The sequence below is a fragment of the Rhinoraja longicauda genome, chromosome 18, assembly GCF_053455715.1.
Source record: "Rhinoraja longicauda isolate Sanriku21f chromosome 18, sRhiLon1.1, whole genome shotgun sequence".
Classification (NCBI taxonomy): domain Eukaryota; kingdom Metazoa; phylum Chordata; class Chondrichthyes; order Rajiformes; family Arhynchobatidae; genus Rhinoraja; species Rhinoraja longicauda.
The window spans coordinates 30,849,585-30,865,357 of NC_135970.1; the positions used below are offsets into that span (position 1 = coordinate 30,849,585).

Sequence of the window (15,773 nt, forward strand, 5' to 3'; positions counted from 1 at the left end):
GTTTCAAGTAGGTGGTTCAAATATATTTCCTTCCTACTGTTAAAGTAACTCTTCTGCTCATGACTGGAACAGTTCCTGATCCTATACCTCTGCCAGTACAATACCACATAATACTGGGAGCATTGGATCGGTGAATTTAACTTTAAAATGCTTGATAATCTATTTATCAAAAACCAGGACACTCCAAAAAGTCTAATCTCATGAATGGTTAATTGCTTCAACAAGAAACGAGAGTCAGAGTTTATTTTTCATTTTACTGAGGTAAATATCTACACAGGATAAAGTTGTTATTACAAAGTGCTAAAAACTGTGTACTATTAAACATTATTACTTGGTCAGTTTATCTGCAATATTTTGCACTAGGTTTTTAAAAGCCTTGTTAATTAAGTTATATTCATCTGGATTTTACCTTATAGGAATATTAATAGAGTATTCATTATGCATTTATGACATTAACATATTACATACATCAAAAATACACGCAATTACACAATCAGTAGTTCTTGCAGGTACAATGGTGCAGTTTATCTGGATTCACGAACACAGACCCCAAAATAACCAGATTCAACAAAACAGCACTACACTGAAGCACATATAATCTAGTCCAACAGGGCTTTTACACATTTCCTGATTGTAATATCAAATATTTTCTTCCAATTAAGTTAAATAATTCCCTTTTCTCAACTGTAAACAAACAGGTTTTTTTTTAAATGGACACTCTCTTGCTTGATGCACCTCATTGCACCTATAAACATCAAGGTGTTTATAAATTTTGCTATTCAGTACAATAATTGAATATGGTGGTAACACAATCTATAAAATCCTTAATTCAATTTTTAGTTACTTCATCAACAGGGACACTGTACATTGCATTATACTGTTCTGTAAATATGCACCTTGACTATATGGATGTCAAAATTCTTCTTCCTATCATGGTAACAAATGATATCATGGAGATTGCACAGCATAGGAAAGAGGATAACCACACTGAAATCACAATGTAGGCATGTGTTCCAGATGGTGACAACAAACAAAAAACCTGCATTTTGAAATAAGCAAATAGTATTAGTATTATTACTAATAGTAATATTACCTGTAACAATATATTTAGCATTCTTATATTTAAAAACAAATCACTTTAAAGAACTCTAATACTCAAATTGCTTGCAGGTTCTTATACAATTTAATACTTTAAATTCAATTTCATAGTTTTGAAAATGTGATTTGGATCTTGCAAACTGCACATGAAAATAGCGACCATGTAAGCCTGTGACCAAATGAACCCAACTAACATTGTTTGGGAATGTTTTATATTTGAGATCAACGTATCTTCAAGAGAAATGACTGGAATTAGTGAGTTGTCATTCCGAACAACCACTTTCACTATGAATAGGATGATTTTTACAAGACTCTGGCATTTGTGTGGGCAATTTCTCTTAACTCCAGCAGGTATTTTGTTTTAGAGTATCACACTGTGGACAACCAGTGATCTTAATCTTGTCACCAAGCAGAATGTTGTGTGTGGAAATGTCACTGAGCTGTTGATGCTCAGAGCAACTACTAGGTTCCAGAAACTAAAAATGAACTATTCAAGTATACTTGCTAGAAATTAACAATATATTTTATGTCATTAACACTATGTTTCTGATGTCCACTTTGAAACAGAGGGCCATAATTTTTCATCTAAGAAACAACGAGATTAATATGTGCAAATCCTGCAAATTCAATGCAGAAATCCAAATAAGTGTCTGAAAAATGCTTTTCTGTCATTAGATGTATTAATACGCCCTGAAGCTGCAAAAGATGCCTATAAATACAAACTAATTTCATGGCATATTGTTCCTGTCCTTCATCATCCCCACTTTTTTCCTGTTTGCTATTCTAACTTCTTAATCCTTCAATCTAATTGGTTACAGTGAAAGTTTCCTTTACGCTCACTTTCCAGAACTTCATGATCATAATCAGATTATGTTTTCAGAAACTGACTAACCGAAATGTTAAAAACCTAGCATGCAAGCGCAAGACTGACTAATTCAGATGACATGCCAGAGCAAATTTATAGCTGCATATTTCACCATTTGACATCTTTCTCCGTGTTGCGGCAATTATTGTGGATGCTGGAACCCAATACATTTAACCACCAAATCGCTGAGCTACACAGCAGACTAGAAAACACGGCTATTGCTATTTTATGAATATTTTTTAAAAGGCCATTTTTTATTAAATCCTGTCAATTGATGAGTACCTGGCTTTAAAATTTTAAAAGAACAGTATCTTGGCAACTACAAAAAGGCCTCTCTCTCAATTAGTTAATTATAAGCTATGATAATTTGTACTCGTTTACTTTATTGATAGATTTTCTTTTTACTGATCTTTGCTTGCATAACTGATGAATTCAGTTATAGAACCTTGTTTAAGTGTAATAATAATAATTATAAAATCTTGATAATTGAACAATATAATCTTAATGTACTTCAGTCAATTTTCTCATACTGCTTGGCTGATTCCTCATGAAATTAGGAAAAGGCCGTAGGGTGGGGGGGGAACAGGCAAAACATTATGTTAACATTGTGCAGCCTTGGCAAAGGACCACTCCACCCGTGGGTCTTGAGTGTGATGTCTCAAGACCTGAAGAGATGTATTGAGCCATCACTGAGGCAAATTCAACTTTGAACCATTGTTTTCATGATGCAACTCCTCTGAAACTTACTCCTACAGGGTAACAATCAGAAGTGATATCACTGAGCGATTGCTACCTCTTCCTCCTCCATCACCCACCCCGCAAAGCCACATGTGGTGCCATGTAAAAGAATTGTGAAAATTAAGGCACATAGCATTAAACATAATGTACTCATAACTTAAATTTGATATTCTGTTGGAAAAAATAATCATAAATGCAGACGATAAACACGACCACAATGAAGGGTCAAGTCAGCAACCTCGGTCACCGATTTGTAAGCAGTCTTTGGCTGAATCCTTGATGATTGTCTTGAACATATACATTAAGTAAAACAACTCGTACAGGCTCACAACCAAATCACTACTAGACTTCATAAATACAAGTCCATGCTGCAAAAGAATACTGTTGTGTTCTCTTTGCTACCTCCAATCTTAAGGCCATAACATTCTCCAGCTAATGGGACAGTTGCTTAAAATTGCTCCAGTGATTTCTGCTGATGTTGTCAGGGAAGCCAAAGAAAACAAGTTCATGTGAACTAATCGCCAATTCACTAGAAAATCCTCTGCTTCAGTTCAGTGCCTTTCATAGCCAAGCTGAGCCCAATTTTTGTGACTGAGCCTTTTCTCAACTCTGCCAAGTTCTTGCACCTCATCCGCTATCACTTGTAGGAACGTTAACACAAAACGACACTGATTAACGATATTTCCTTTTCAAACATAAAATGGTAAGCTAACTTCTTTTTGCCTCGCAACAATACTCCAATCTGAAAGGTATTAAACAATAATATAAATGAGTTAAGTGGATTATTTAATCTTGTGACTTGTTTATGTAACCTATGAAGGTAGAATGTATTTGAACTTGAATTAGTGCAACATTCTCAAATAGTTATTTCTAATAAAATTTCCCCATGGATATAAATTGAAGTTACTTATCTGAAAACCATTTTTGTTGAAAATTAGATGGCCTAAATGTGTATTTAGTCGACATCCTTTTAGAGTTGCTTACAGTATTGTATTTAATAATACCAGTACCATTGACTTTAGACCTTTTTTCTCCCATATTTCCTATTATAAATTGATTGTGCTGCTCGGCAGTTTTCTAATGCAGCGAAACTGCCAGGTTACACCACAGTATGAGCTCAGATTTATCATGAAATAGAGCGCAGGACTACAAGGCAGTTCAAATGCAGAAGTAGAAGGTGTTCCATACAATTCTCTAAGGAGTACAACTTTGGAAAAAAATATTTTTGTGAGCTAAATTCACAAATTTTGAACTACATACAATAGAAAATTTGTACTTTAAATTTGCTGCCTATAATCAAGCAACTCCATGAATATCCATGCGGGATCATGGAATTTTACTTTTGATCAGTAAATTCACTAGGACATCAAAAGCAACCTATGCACCATTAGAACATGTTTTTACTACGTGCATATAGCCAAAATAATCAATGCACTTTTGCTTCTACACGATATTACACAATAACTATACAATCCTATCCATGTGTACAATAGAGCAATAAAAAACATGTATTTTTTGCATGCTGTGTTTTCCTATAATCATTTCCTATCTTAAGTGAGGTGATAAACTCCAGAGGTGTCCATTAGATTATCTGAATCAGTAAACTTCATTGTGTTAATTCATCATGTTGCTGAGACTGTGCAGTATTCCTTTAGATTTATTCAAATAGATTAGTGCAGGTGATTCTTTAGTTACTTTTGATGTAGATTGTGCTCTATGAACCGCAACATAGGCTTTATACTTATGGTAAACTATATTCTTGAAAGGCATTACTGATTCATCAAATACTCAACATGGAATTAATTAACTACCAAGTAGATGTAGATAATAAACAATTATTCTCCATTTAATGATAATGTTATTTCTACTGGTCCCACTTTTGCTGTCAAACATGTATTAAAATGAAAGAAAAAAAAACACAGCTTGTCGTAATGCACAACTCATTCTTTGCCTCAAATATTATGCTCTTCCAGGTAATGGACATTAATCACATGAATAAAGCATTTTTGATTTCAGGCATCTCGATAGGTACAGCAGGGTTAGATGAAAAACTTCATGTAAAAATGCCAACAATATGCCAGAGCACCTACAGGAAAGCATTAATAGTGTCCCTGTGCACTGATTTTTCATTTATGCAAGAGTAATTTCATGATTTCAAGTAGGAATGTTAATTTAAATTAGTTCAGCATTGTGATTGTGTTATTTGATTTGTGTCAAAATTGTCCATTTTGTCATGCTATTACTGTATATTTTTTCAATGCTCTTAAAGTAGTCTTACTCTTTTAGTGAAACATTTGGTGATAGCATTGCTCAAATGTGCAAAGATTTTGGCAACACTAATTGCCATAAAATGTTTGAAAACTAGATACAATAACTATACAGGGCAACGGTTAAAGAGCCAAAGGGAACTGCTATTAAAAAGAGTAAGCCTTTGCTTATTTTTTTAAGAAATCGCCAACATATATTTTTCAACATTCCTTGAATATAAAGCTTCCAAATCTAAAGTATGCAGGCACATGAAATTTAATTCTGCCATCAGCACATAATACCCATCCTTTCAAAGCAACTATGATGCATGTGTCGAAACGGGTGGTAGAAATATAATGGCGCATTATAGCAATTATTGGCATGTTTATTACAGCCATAAATTAGAGCATGGAAAGATTTATAGAATTGCTAGGCCACTCGGAGAAATGACAGGATGTTTACAGCCGAACATCCTATTCTTCAACTATCATATTCTACTGCCACCAACACCATTGCAAAGTGTGCACACAGCCCAGCATCTCCACATTCCAAAAGTCAGTACCTATCCTCCCTTGTATCGGCCTGTACATCTGCCAATCTTATAATTAATAACCTTGGTGGTGGGTGGGGGTGGGGGGGAAGAATAGTAATTTTCTGTCAGTATGAAGCCAAATTTGTTTTCCATATTAAGATTATCTTCTCAGAGGTTATTAATAGCTCATACAATGCAACATGGATTAAAATATTTACTACAAAATAGCTTAATCTAATAAAAATTAATTAATTTTGTTAAAGAGTAAAATGTTAACAACTTCTCTACATTTTTTGTACTAAAAAAATTGTTAATGATGGGAATTAATAAGTTGATCATAACCAGAATGAGAAGTGATGAGTTAAATCCTGATATTGAAACAATGCAATCACGAAATGGCAGATGCTGGAAATCTGAAATTAAGAAGAGTACATTGGAAATACTGGAAACACTCAATAGAGTTAATTATCCTCTTTCCACAGATGCTGCCTGACCACCTGAATGTTTGCAGCATTTTCTGTCTTATTTGAAACTCACTGAGACTAGGTACCAAAATATTAACTAGCTCCTTTTTATTTTCTGTTTTTAACTAAACTGCTTTGACTTTCCATTTTTATTTTGGATTTCTACCATTCAGTGTCCTATTTATATCCAACCTGTATTTACAAACAATGACGAGTGTGCTGCTGGTAACAGCAACACTGATGCCAGATATTGGAACGTGGTTCATTTGAGTTGCAGAGTCCTTGAATAGTACCTGTACCTGATAGACTTTGAAGCCCCAGTATCAACCTGTTATGTTTTTTTAATTTTTTGAATTTGACAAATATCCTTTGGGGAAATTATTTTAAAATACTGGAGGGCACCATGGATCAGAAACGTAACCTGATCGACCACATTGATGGATGTTATAACTGGGTGTAGTATGGTAAATAGCTTGTCTCGTGATTCCCTCACCAATCGAGAAGCTCTACAGTGATTACGTGCATGGCACCTTATCTACCACCCGTGTACCATGGCAGTGCTTGGTACTATTCTTTAAAATGCACTACCGCATCTTGCCAAACCTGCAATTTCTATCACATAAAAAAGGGTAACAGTCCTGTGGCAATGTTACCACTGACAAGTTTCTCTCAACATCGTGCAACGTTTTGGATTGGGCAAATGCACCACCAATCTTAGCCAACAAAATCTAGGAACTTTTTACCCCACAATCTCGTGATGTTCATCACAAGAAATCCAATGATTCAAGGCAGTGGTTCCACCAGCACTTGACTTGTTCCTGGGCAATTAGATACAGACCATGAATGGAGATCTTGCCTGTGACTTCCACATCACAAAATTTAATTTAAAAAAGATATTCTCCTTTGTATAATAATTAAACATCAACATTAGTTTCATGATCTTTTTTGTATTTCTTAATCCTATATGATACCAAGAGATTAAAAATAAATTGGATGGGAAAGTGCAGGTTAACTACATTTTAACATCCTTCAGCATGATAATTGCCAGTAAGATCAGGTCTTTTTTCTTGAGTCTTTTATACTGGTTTAGTACCATAATTTTGCCAGTTTGGTCTTAAGTCGTTTACTTTTACTTAAAATTTCACAGTCCTACTCTTTAAGGAAAACACCATTTATAATTCGCATGCTTATGTGCTCAGTCAGTACTTGACCGGGGTTCTATAGAGCTGAGATGATAAGTTCTGCAGCCTTATTAGATTTGGATTGATTGTCTGCTGGAGTTGAAGTTCTCAACTTTGTATCCATAGTCAGGCACTCCTGGCTGCTAATGCAGGTTGGAGTAATGTCCATCAGTTCTCCTGATGAACTGAATGGAAAGGAAGGAGATACTGAAATCCCAGAGGAGGTCCCAGCATCTGCCGATCCGACAAACAAACGGGGTGGTTTTGGCACCAAATTGGGTTCAAACTGTGCCCGCTTCAGAATCTCGTGCTCACTTACTGACTTGGGAATTTCATTATATTCTTCTAAGTTGTCTTCAAGTACCAAATGATAAATGTCTTGGAAGGAGCTGCTCTTCCCATCCAAATTGAAAAGGTTGTCTATAAATTCGGCAAATTCAAGCACTTGTGGACTCGGCACCTCTCGCAGGCTCCCCGTCCATTCTTTGTTCTCGTCTTCCATTAGCAAATTGTCTGAGAAGCTATCATCTTCCACTTCTGCACTTTGTTTGTATTCCCGCTCACCAAAATCTGCTTGCAGGGGGCTGGGCAGAGTGTAACAGCTGTTCTGCAGTGGCTCGAATGGTTGTACCTCCTGAGAATGTTTAGATAAACTATCTGCAGCAAGTAACTCCGTTCGGGAACTAAGGGAGGGGTTTTCCTCTGGAATTGCTGGATCAATGTAGAAACAATGTGACTCATCTTTCTCCATTACGACGTGCAGACTTGGAGAGCCCCTGATGCTGCGAAATCCCGAGGATCGGCGAGAATCAAAACTGTAGATGGACTCGTTGTCAGAAAGACTCTCCATGGTGGCGAGTGGAGCCCTCCGCTCCTCTGTTTCGGTCACCAGCCTATCCTTGGTGTCCATTAGTAGCAACTCAACGGGATCACTTTGGCACTGAACATTCTGTTTTGTTCGATAGAGGTCGTCAAAGCTTAGTTCAGCTTTTGACTTACTCCTGAAAAACATAAAGTACAGTTACCCCACAAATTTCGTACCAGTAAGTTAATATTGCCACTAAAGTGTTTATCATGCTAACACTTGATTGGCTAGGTGTAATGGATTGCATTTTATTTAGCATAAAGCAAAATAGAAACAGCTTCTGCATTTATTATGTTCCAAGGTGAACACACCCCGTTACAATGCACGGGGTGAAACTCATGCCACCAAAAACAGCATGAAATTGACAATTTGTTGGTCTCAACATCTTAATTAGATGCCTCTTTAAAAAAAAAAAAACCCTTTCTGCAAATATCTTGTACACTGCTACCTAAGAGAGAATGCAGTCATTAGAATTTATTATTGCTGACAACAAAGAAATCGCAGTATATGAAACACAAGACGGCTACCATCTACTAGATCAAGGAATGCATGAACAAGGTGAAGCAAATGTCTTGAGGCGCTCACTCCAACAATTACAAACTTGGGGCGAGTGGGGAAAGTGCATCAAACCCTGAAGAGGCAGCTTTGTCTTTAGTGCCAGCAGATAGATGAGTGTGAAGCAGTTTCGTAGGAGCCAGAAATGATAAAAGGCACGGTAGCATAAATTTTCATGGCACTGAAAAAGATTTTTACCTTGCAGCTAATGTGGAATCCACATTCCTTGTTTGATAGCATTAGGGCTAATATTTAGGATAAGCGGAAGAGTAATGCTTCATTGTGCCACGTGGTACATTTAAGTTCAGTTCTACATAGTATTATATTTGAATGTTGTGCAACCTATATATGTATACTGTAAATGTGGACAAGTGTTAGCAAAAATTGCAACAAACTTGAAGTTATAAATATGAAGAATGCATTCCTTAAGTTTAAAAACATACTGTGCAGATCACATCCCTTTAAACAGTTAAATGTAACAAAACAAGTTGGATATAGCCTGGCAAAAACCAGTTCGATATAGCCTGGCAAATACAGCTCTTCTATATCCCGCAGCTCCGCTCTTGCTCCCTCCCCCCCCCCCCCATTCGTAACAAGGACAGAATCCCCCTTGTCCTCACCCACCCCATCAGCCAGCGTATCCAACAAATTATCCTCCCACATGTCCGTCACCTCCAACGGGATCCGACTACTGGCCACATCTTCCCATCTCCTCTCCTTTCTGCGTTCCGCAGAGACCGTTCCCTCCATAACTGCCTGGTCCACTCGTCCCTTCCTATACAAACCACCCCCTCCCCAGGCACTTTCCCCTGCAACCGCAGGAGATGCAACACCTGTCCCTTTACCTTCCCCCTCGACTCCACCCAAGGACCCAAACAGTTTTTCCAGGTGAGACAGAGGTTCACCTGCACCTCCTCCAACCGTATCTATTGTATCCGCTGTTCCAGATGTCAACTTCTCTACATCGGTGAGACCAAACGCAGGCTCGGCGATCGTTTTGCTCAACACCTTCGCTCAGTCCGCCTTAACCAACCTGATCTCCCAGTGGCTGAGCACTTCAACTCCCCCTCCCACTCCCAGTCTGACCTTTCTGTCATGGGCCTCCTCCAGTGTCATAGTGAGGCCCACCAGAAATTGGAGGAACAGCACCTCATATTTCGCTTGGGCAGCTTACAGCCCAGCGGTATGAACATTGACTTCTCTAACTTTAGATAGTTCCTCTGTCCCTCTTCCCCTTCCTCTTTCCAGTTCTCCCACTGTCTTCCTGTCTCCATCTATATCCTTTCTTTGTCCCGCCACCCCCCTGACATCAGTCTGAAGAAGGTCTCCACCCGAAACGTCACCCATTCCTTCTCTCCAAGATGCTGCCTGACCCGCTGAGTTACTCCAGCATTTTGTGATACCTCCAAAAATACAGATAAATAAGTAGACAAATCTCATTTAACAGCTGGGGGAAACTGTGTATAGCATGATTTGACCATCAAAGTTCTACAATCTATCATGGGAAAATATCTTAAAGCCACAATTTATTCAGCTAGGAATACATCACTATATGTGATGTAGGACTGTTAGTATCTTCACAGCTCTAATTCCTTGTTAACATTTTTTTGAAACTTGTACCATAATATGTATTGATTAGACTTAATATTTTTACTTCTGCAACACGATGTTATTAATATTGTTATTATAGTTACTCTCAACAAATTTTAGAAAAGAACAGATCAATCACTCAATTTAAACTTTTTTTTCCAAATTACTTTCTAAAAATTAATCATTGATTACAGATCTCTTCCTTGTTATGGAAAATTATACCTCCATATTTTTCCTCAGTAACTCTTCATTTCTCCACCCATGTGCCACAATTTGACGAGCATCAGTTTATTCCCCATGATTTGGTTGATCTAGATCAGCATTATTTATTAAACATAGACATTCAACTCCTGCACAATGAATTGAACATAAGTTTCAGTTCATAAGAGAATTAGGCTGCCATGGAAATTGCAGTCAAGTCATGACTGTGCAGTTGGTGGGTGGGGAGCTCAAAGTATGATAGATGCTTCCTGCAAGATTCTTAGATTACATGTAATCCAGTTTTAACTACTGTAGTTTAGGCAAAAATCCAATCAGATTGTGATTCAATTAGTTCATGGTAGACTGCAAAAAAAGCTCTCTGTGCAACAGATGTCCTCTTTATGTCCGTTGATTACATTCATCAGTCTTGAGGTTGATGAATGCATGTTCCAAGTAATGCTAATGGTTTTTTGCTAACATCTGTGAAGTGACCAGTTGTGCAGCTTGTTTTTCTCTCTCTAGCACCAACAGTCCTTCAATGGCAAACTCGATCAGGAACATAAATCAAACAAAAAAACTGCAGATGTTTAAAATCTGAAATAAAGAGAATGCTGGAAATGCTCAGCAACAACTGCGGGGAGAGAAAAAAAATTAATGCTTTGGCTTCATGACCTTTCGTTCTCATGGCCTTTCGTTCTCACAAAAGGCTTTCGAGCCAAGTGTAAACTATGTTCTTGTTACCCTTTTGTAGTTTCCTTCAGTGGATATTCTTCCAAATCAACTTTGACAATGGCAAACCAACAGATTAATTGATAGTGGAAACAACACAATGGAGCCCAACAATATACTCTTTTAACAAGGCAGTAGAAAGTGCATGTTATTAACAGTAGGACCAACAGCTAGCTACACAATTCGTAATCCTAAAGCACCAAATATAAATTTCACTTTTCTATTGATTCCTGCAGAGATACTCTGTTAATCTACATTTTTTGTCAACGTGGCTCAGTAGTTATCAACCTTAATAACAGTATGGCAAGAGGAAAGAAACTCCATTAGGAAAAACTTACTATATTTGTCATAATTTAAGGAGCCACCCAAATGTTTTTAGATCAGCTGTAGAATTAAACCTGATAGGTTAAAAATGTTTTGCAAGCAAATGATCTAAAACAACAAATTAGCCTTTAAAATAATTTATATATGGGAAGAATAAATAATTTTTGTAGCTAGCAAAGATAAAAGGCACATGTTTGAATAAGCAAAGAATTGGGATTGGGATCTGTTAAGATCCCTAGGAACAATTGGAAATTGAATCCGACAAGAACCGATTACCCTTTTAAAAAAATGACAGGATTCTTTTTTCAGCAAAGACTCCAACCAGAATGAAAATCAGAATATTACCTATGTCGCAAAGAAACCACCAAGACCTCGAGTATTTGCAACATTTGGCATTGGAAATATTCTGCTGTGTATAAATGTCCTAACAATATTTATCCAAACCCCATAGCTGTTCGAGGAGAAAAGCTTACATTTGTATATTGCTAGTTATCCAATATGGTTCAGCACAGTGTTTCAGGTGATTATGAATAACAGATCCACCTCAAGCTTGCGGAGGGGAAGGGAGAAGATAAGCATATGCTGAGCTAGTCTAGGAACAAGGGTGGAAATGATGGATAGTTTTGAATGCAGGATGGGAGATGCTGAGCTGCTGGACTCAATTTAGGTGTCAAGATGATCTTGGTGAAAATTGTAAGAAAGCTAAAATCAAATATGAGTAACATAGAAACAAGGTGCAGGAGAAGGCCACTCATGGCTGATCATCCAAAATCAGTACCCCGTTCCTGCTTTTTCCCCATATCCCTTGATTCCGTTAGCCCTAAGAGCTAAATCTAACTCTAACAACCATGATTGTTCAGCTTTGAGCCAAATCTGAGATGAAAACCATGAAAGATTTATTCAAGGCCAGAAATGCAAAGTATTTGATGAATCTAAGACAATGGTTTCGTTGCTAGAAACATTTATAAAAACAAGTGATGGCAACTGAAGGAAGCGAGATGCAATGCTCCAGCTAATGGGGGAAAAAACTACACATGAAATATGAAGGCGTGGTCAAAGGGAGACCAAGCCATTGAGCTGGGTAAAAAACACCATCAGCCAGAAGCATGTTCAAATCTAAGAGTTAGTTTCCCAGAGTTTTGATATTTTTGAAGTAAAAGACCACCCTCTCATGTGACCAACCATGGGTCTTTTTTTTCTCGTGTGCAATTCTCCCTTTAGTCCAGTAAAACTACTACAAATGTCTGCTGTATCTCTTTAATCATCATTACTTCCATTGGCCAACATTATCCAAAACATTTTTGACTTTGAGGTAATGACATGGAAGCGAGACTTGGACATCACACAAACTTTATAGTGTTCATCTTGCCTTATCCTCAAAAGGAAATGATTTTAGGTTGCCTGGATTGATAAAAACAGGCCCAAGTTGTCCAAGCCGACCAATATGACCCATCCAATCTAGTCCCAATTGTCTACCCCGGCCCATATATAATCTAAACATTTGCTACCCATGTTCTTATCCAAATATCTATTAAATGTTATTGTTATTGTATCTGACTCGACTACTTCCTCTGGCAACTACATCAATATATCCACCTCCCCCTCCGTGGGGAAAAAAATGCCCCTTCAGTTCCTATTAAATCTTTCCCCTCTCATTTTCAACCTATGCCCTCTATCTTGATTCCCCCACCTTAAAGAAAAACGACTCTCTGCAATCAACCTATCTAATCCCCTCATCATTTCATACACCTCTAAAATCAACCCTCAGCCTCTTGTGCTCCAAGGAATAAAGGTCTAGCCTGTCCAACCTCTCCCTATAGCTCCGACCTTTTGAGTCCTGACAACAACTTCTCTGTAGTCTTTCCAGCTTAATGGCATCTTTCCTGGAGCAAGGTGACCTAAACTGAACACGATACTCCAAGTGTGGCCTCAGTATCATCTTTTGTAGCTGTTGCATAACTTCTCTACTCCATTCCCTGATTGATGAAGGCTAACGTGCCAATTAACTGTTCCATGTGATCTCTCTTGGATAAACATAATTACTTGCCTTTTACATTGCAAGTAGCAAAGTGATTTTCCATGATCTAAATAACACATGATTTTGCTTTTCAAATTTCATTTGAGCATTGATAATTACCTTCACATTAATATTTGCACTTTTTTTTATAAATATTTTTTTGGGGATAAGAGAGACCAATATCTTTCAGTAGCACTGGAAGGTGATTCTTCCCAATGCTATCAGGTTCTTAAATCAATCACCTCTTTCAAATTCCCTTCCCGGAGATGCTGCGATATACTCCACTACGCACCCCAATAAATGTTGGAATAACACCTTTACTGGCAGTGAACATTATGTTAAATCTACATCACAAAAATCAAGAGAAGTTTAAGATACAATTAGGCTAATAATGTAGCCAAAAATAGTAGTAAGCCAGGGAACTGGAGAGGCATGAATTGCTGATTGTCCTATGCATGTTTCTATTTCATGTTGTTATGCAAATCACACTGTTTGCAGTCTAACATTGTTGTTATATATGTCAAATCTATTTTCATACAAAGCTGTCAATTGTTTCAAACCTATATCCTGTTTTTTCTAGTCATTATTAGTCCCTTTTGCAGGTTTTTAAGCAGGCTTTTGCGTGTTTCTTTAGCATTCACTGACCACTCTCGTAAAATGAGAGTTGTTGCTGAAATAGATACTGAAAATAAAAGGCTTCACTTGCTTGTTAGAATTTCCTTGCCTTGTTCGCAGTTTCCATCGTTATCCTCCAATGTAAGGAGCAAAGATAAGCACTGATCACTTTTGGGGTGGACCTTCCCTTGGGCACCTTCATCTTTTAGTTATGATTCTCCTTGGTCTGCATTTTTATACGATGCAAACATTCCTCTCCTCACCACTGGTGAGATCCAATAATAGATGAATGGAGACCTGGCTCCATAAGCTTCTGGTTCTCTTTCTCCTTTGCCCCTGGTACACATAGCCTAGTTAGAAATTACTCCAAATCAATGTCCATTGGTGACTCCTTTCTCCTCTGGTCTCACAGCTCTGACAGAAAAATTTGAATAGAGCTAAATGCAAAGCTCCAAGAATTGCAAAGCTTAATTACCATTAATTCAGTACGAGTGTATAGCAATGAGACAGTGATACTGAAGAAACTGGACTGAATCAAAAATACTTTCTTTTTAGATTTGAAACAAGGATCTTTCCTCTACACTTCTTTAAACTACTGTCAGTAGTTGGGTAACTGTTCTTGTATACTGTATACCAATATAACTGTCAATATATAGATAGCATTCCATATAAAATCATTGCTTACTAACTTTATTGGATGGATAAGAAATTATATAAATTTGAGAATGGTATGGGGAAGAGGCTTGGGGTTGGTCTTTAGGTGGATTTTGAAAACAGGAATAGATAGCAATGTGAGAGAAATTAAGCAGGAAATTCCGATGGGGGGGGGGGAGAAATAATTTTGGCCAACATTTGTCAATTTCCAACACAGTGCAAGAAGTTGGGCACAAGAATTTGTAGGACAAAAAATAGATTGTATGATCTTGCACATATGATGGATTTGCTCAGATAAGAGAGTGATAATCTGCATACAAATTTGAATGGGAAAGAGGATTTGAACAGTAACATTTTAGTTTGGCTATTGAAAAAGGAAAAGGTGAGAGATTGATTTTGGGGGAAGATTGATTTTGGGGCCACAAAGATAGTTAGTAGAAGTAGATGTATTTATGGTTAACACACCGAGGTGGAAGCTACTGAAATCAACAGGCTCAGACTGAGTATTACCTTGGTTCACAAATGCCAAAAGTGAGAGGAAAACAACCTCTACATATGCTGCAGGAAGAATGAGAAGGAATTCCTGAGGATGAATAAAAGAAAATGCCTGAACATTTTAAAAGACAGTTAATAGACACAAAGAAAATATGACCACATCAGATTAACTACTTTGTAAAGATTTAAAATGGAATAAGAGTTGTAAGATTAAATAGTGGCAGTTATTATGTATTTAAGTTTTTTAATCAATAATTCCTCAAATTACAAAGAAATGGTGCCTGATTTGAAGTACAGTAACAAGCTCCTATGTACAAACAGGAACCTTTAATCTCATGGAAATAACCACCAATCTGTACTTGCACATAAACTGGAGAATATTCCTCTCGGGTTAACTTACAATCTAACTGTTTTTCCTCTGTCTCCTTTCGCCTATATTCCTTCTTCTAACTTCTCAACTTGCATCACTTCTATCTTTCTTACTCACTTTTTGTCTTTTCACCTCTGCCCTTTGTCCACCTGCCTATCAAACTCCTCCCTCCTCATTTGTAAACATAGAAACATAGAAAATAGGTGCAGGAGGAGGCCATTTGGCCCTTTGAG

General features: G+C 37.3%; 1 protein-coding gene across 7 annotated transcripts in view; it reads right to left on the reverse strand.

Moving 5' to 3' along the window:
• Positions 1-235: 235 nt before the first annotated feature.
• dagla (diacylglycerol lipase, alpha) overlaps positions 236-15,773 on the reverse strand; it is a 167,450-nt gene continuing 151,912 nt past the window's right edge. For all 7 annotated transcript variants that reach the window (XM_078415439.1, XM_078415434.1, XM_078415432.1 and 4 more), the window contains one exon: positions 236-8,126. In XM_078415439.1, the coding sequence (XP_078271565.1) occupies positions 7,163-8,126 (964 nt within the window). In that variant the 3' untranslated portion in view covers positions 236-7,162. The remainder of the gene's footprint in view (positions 8,127-15,773) is intronic.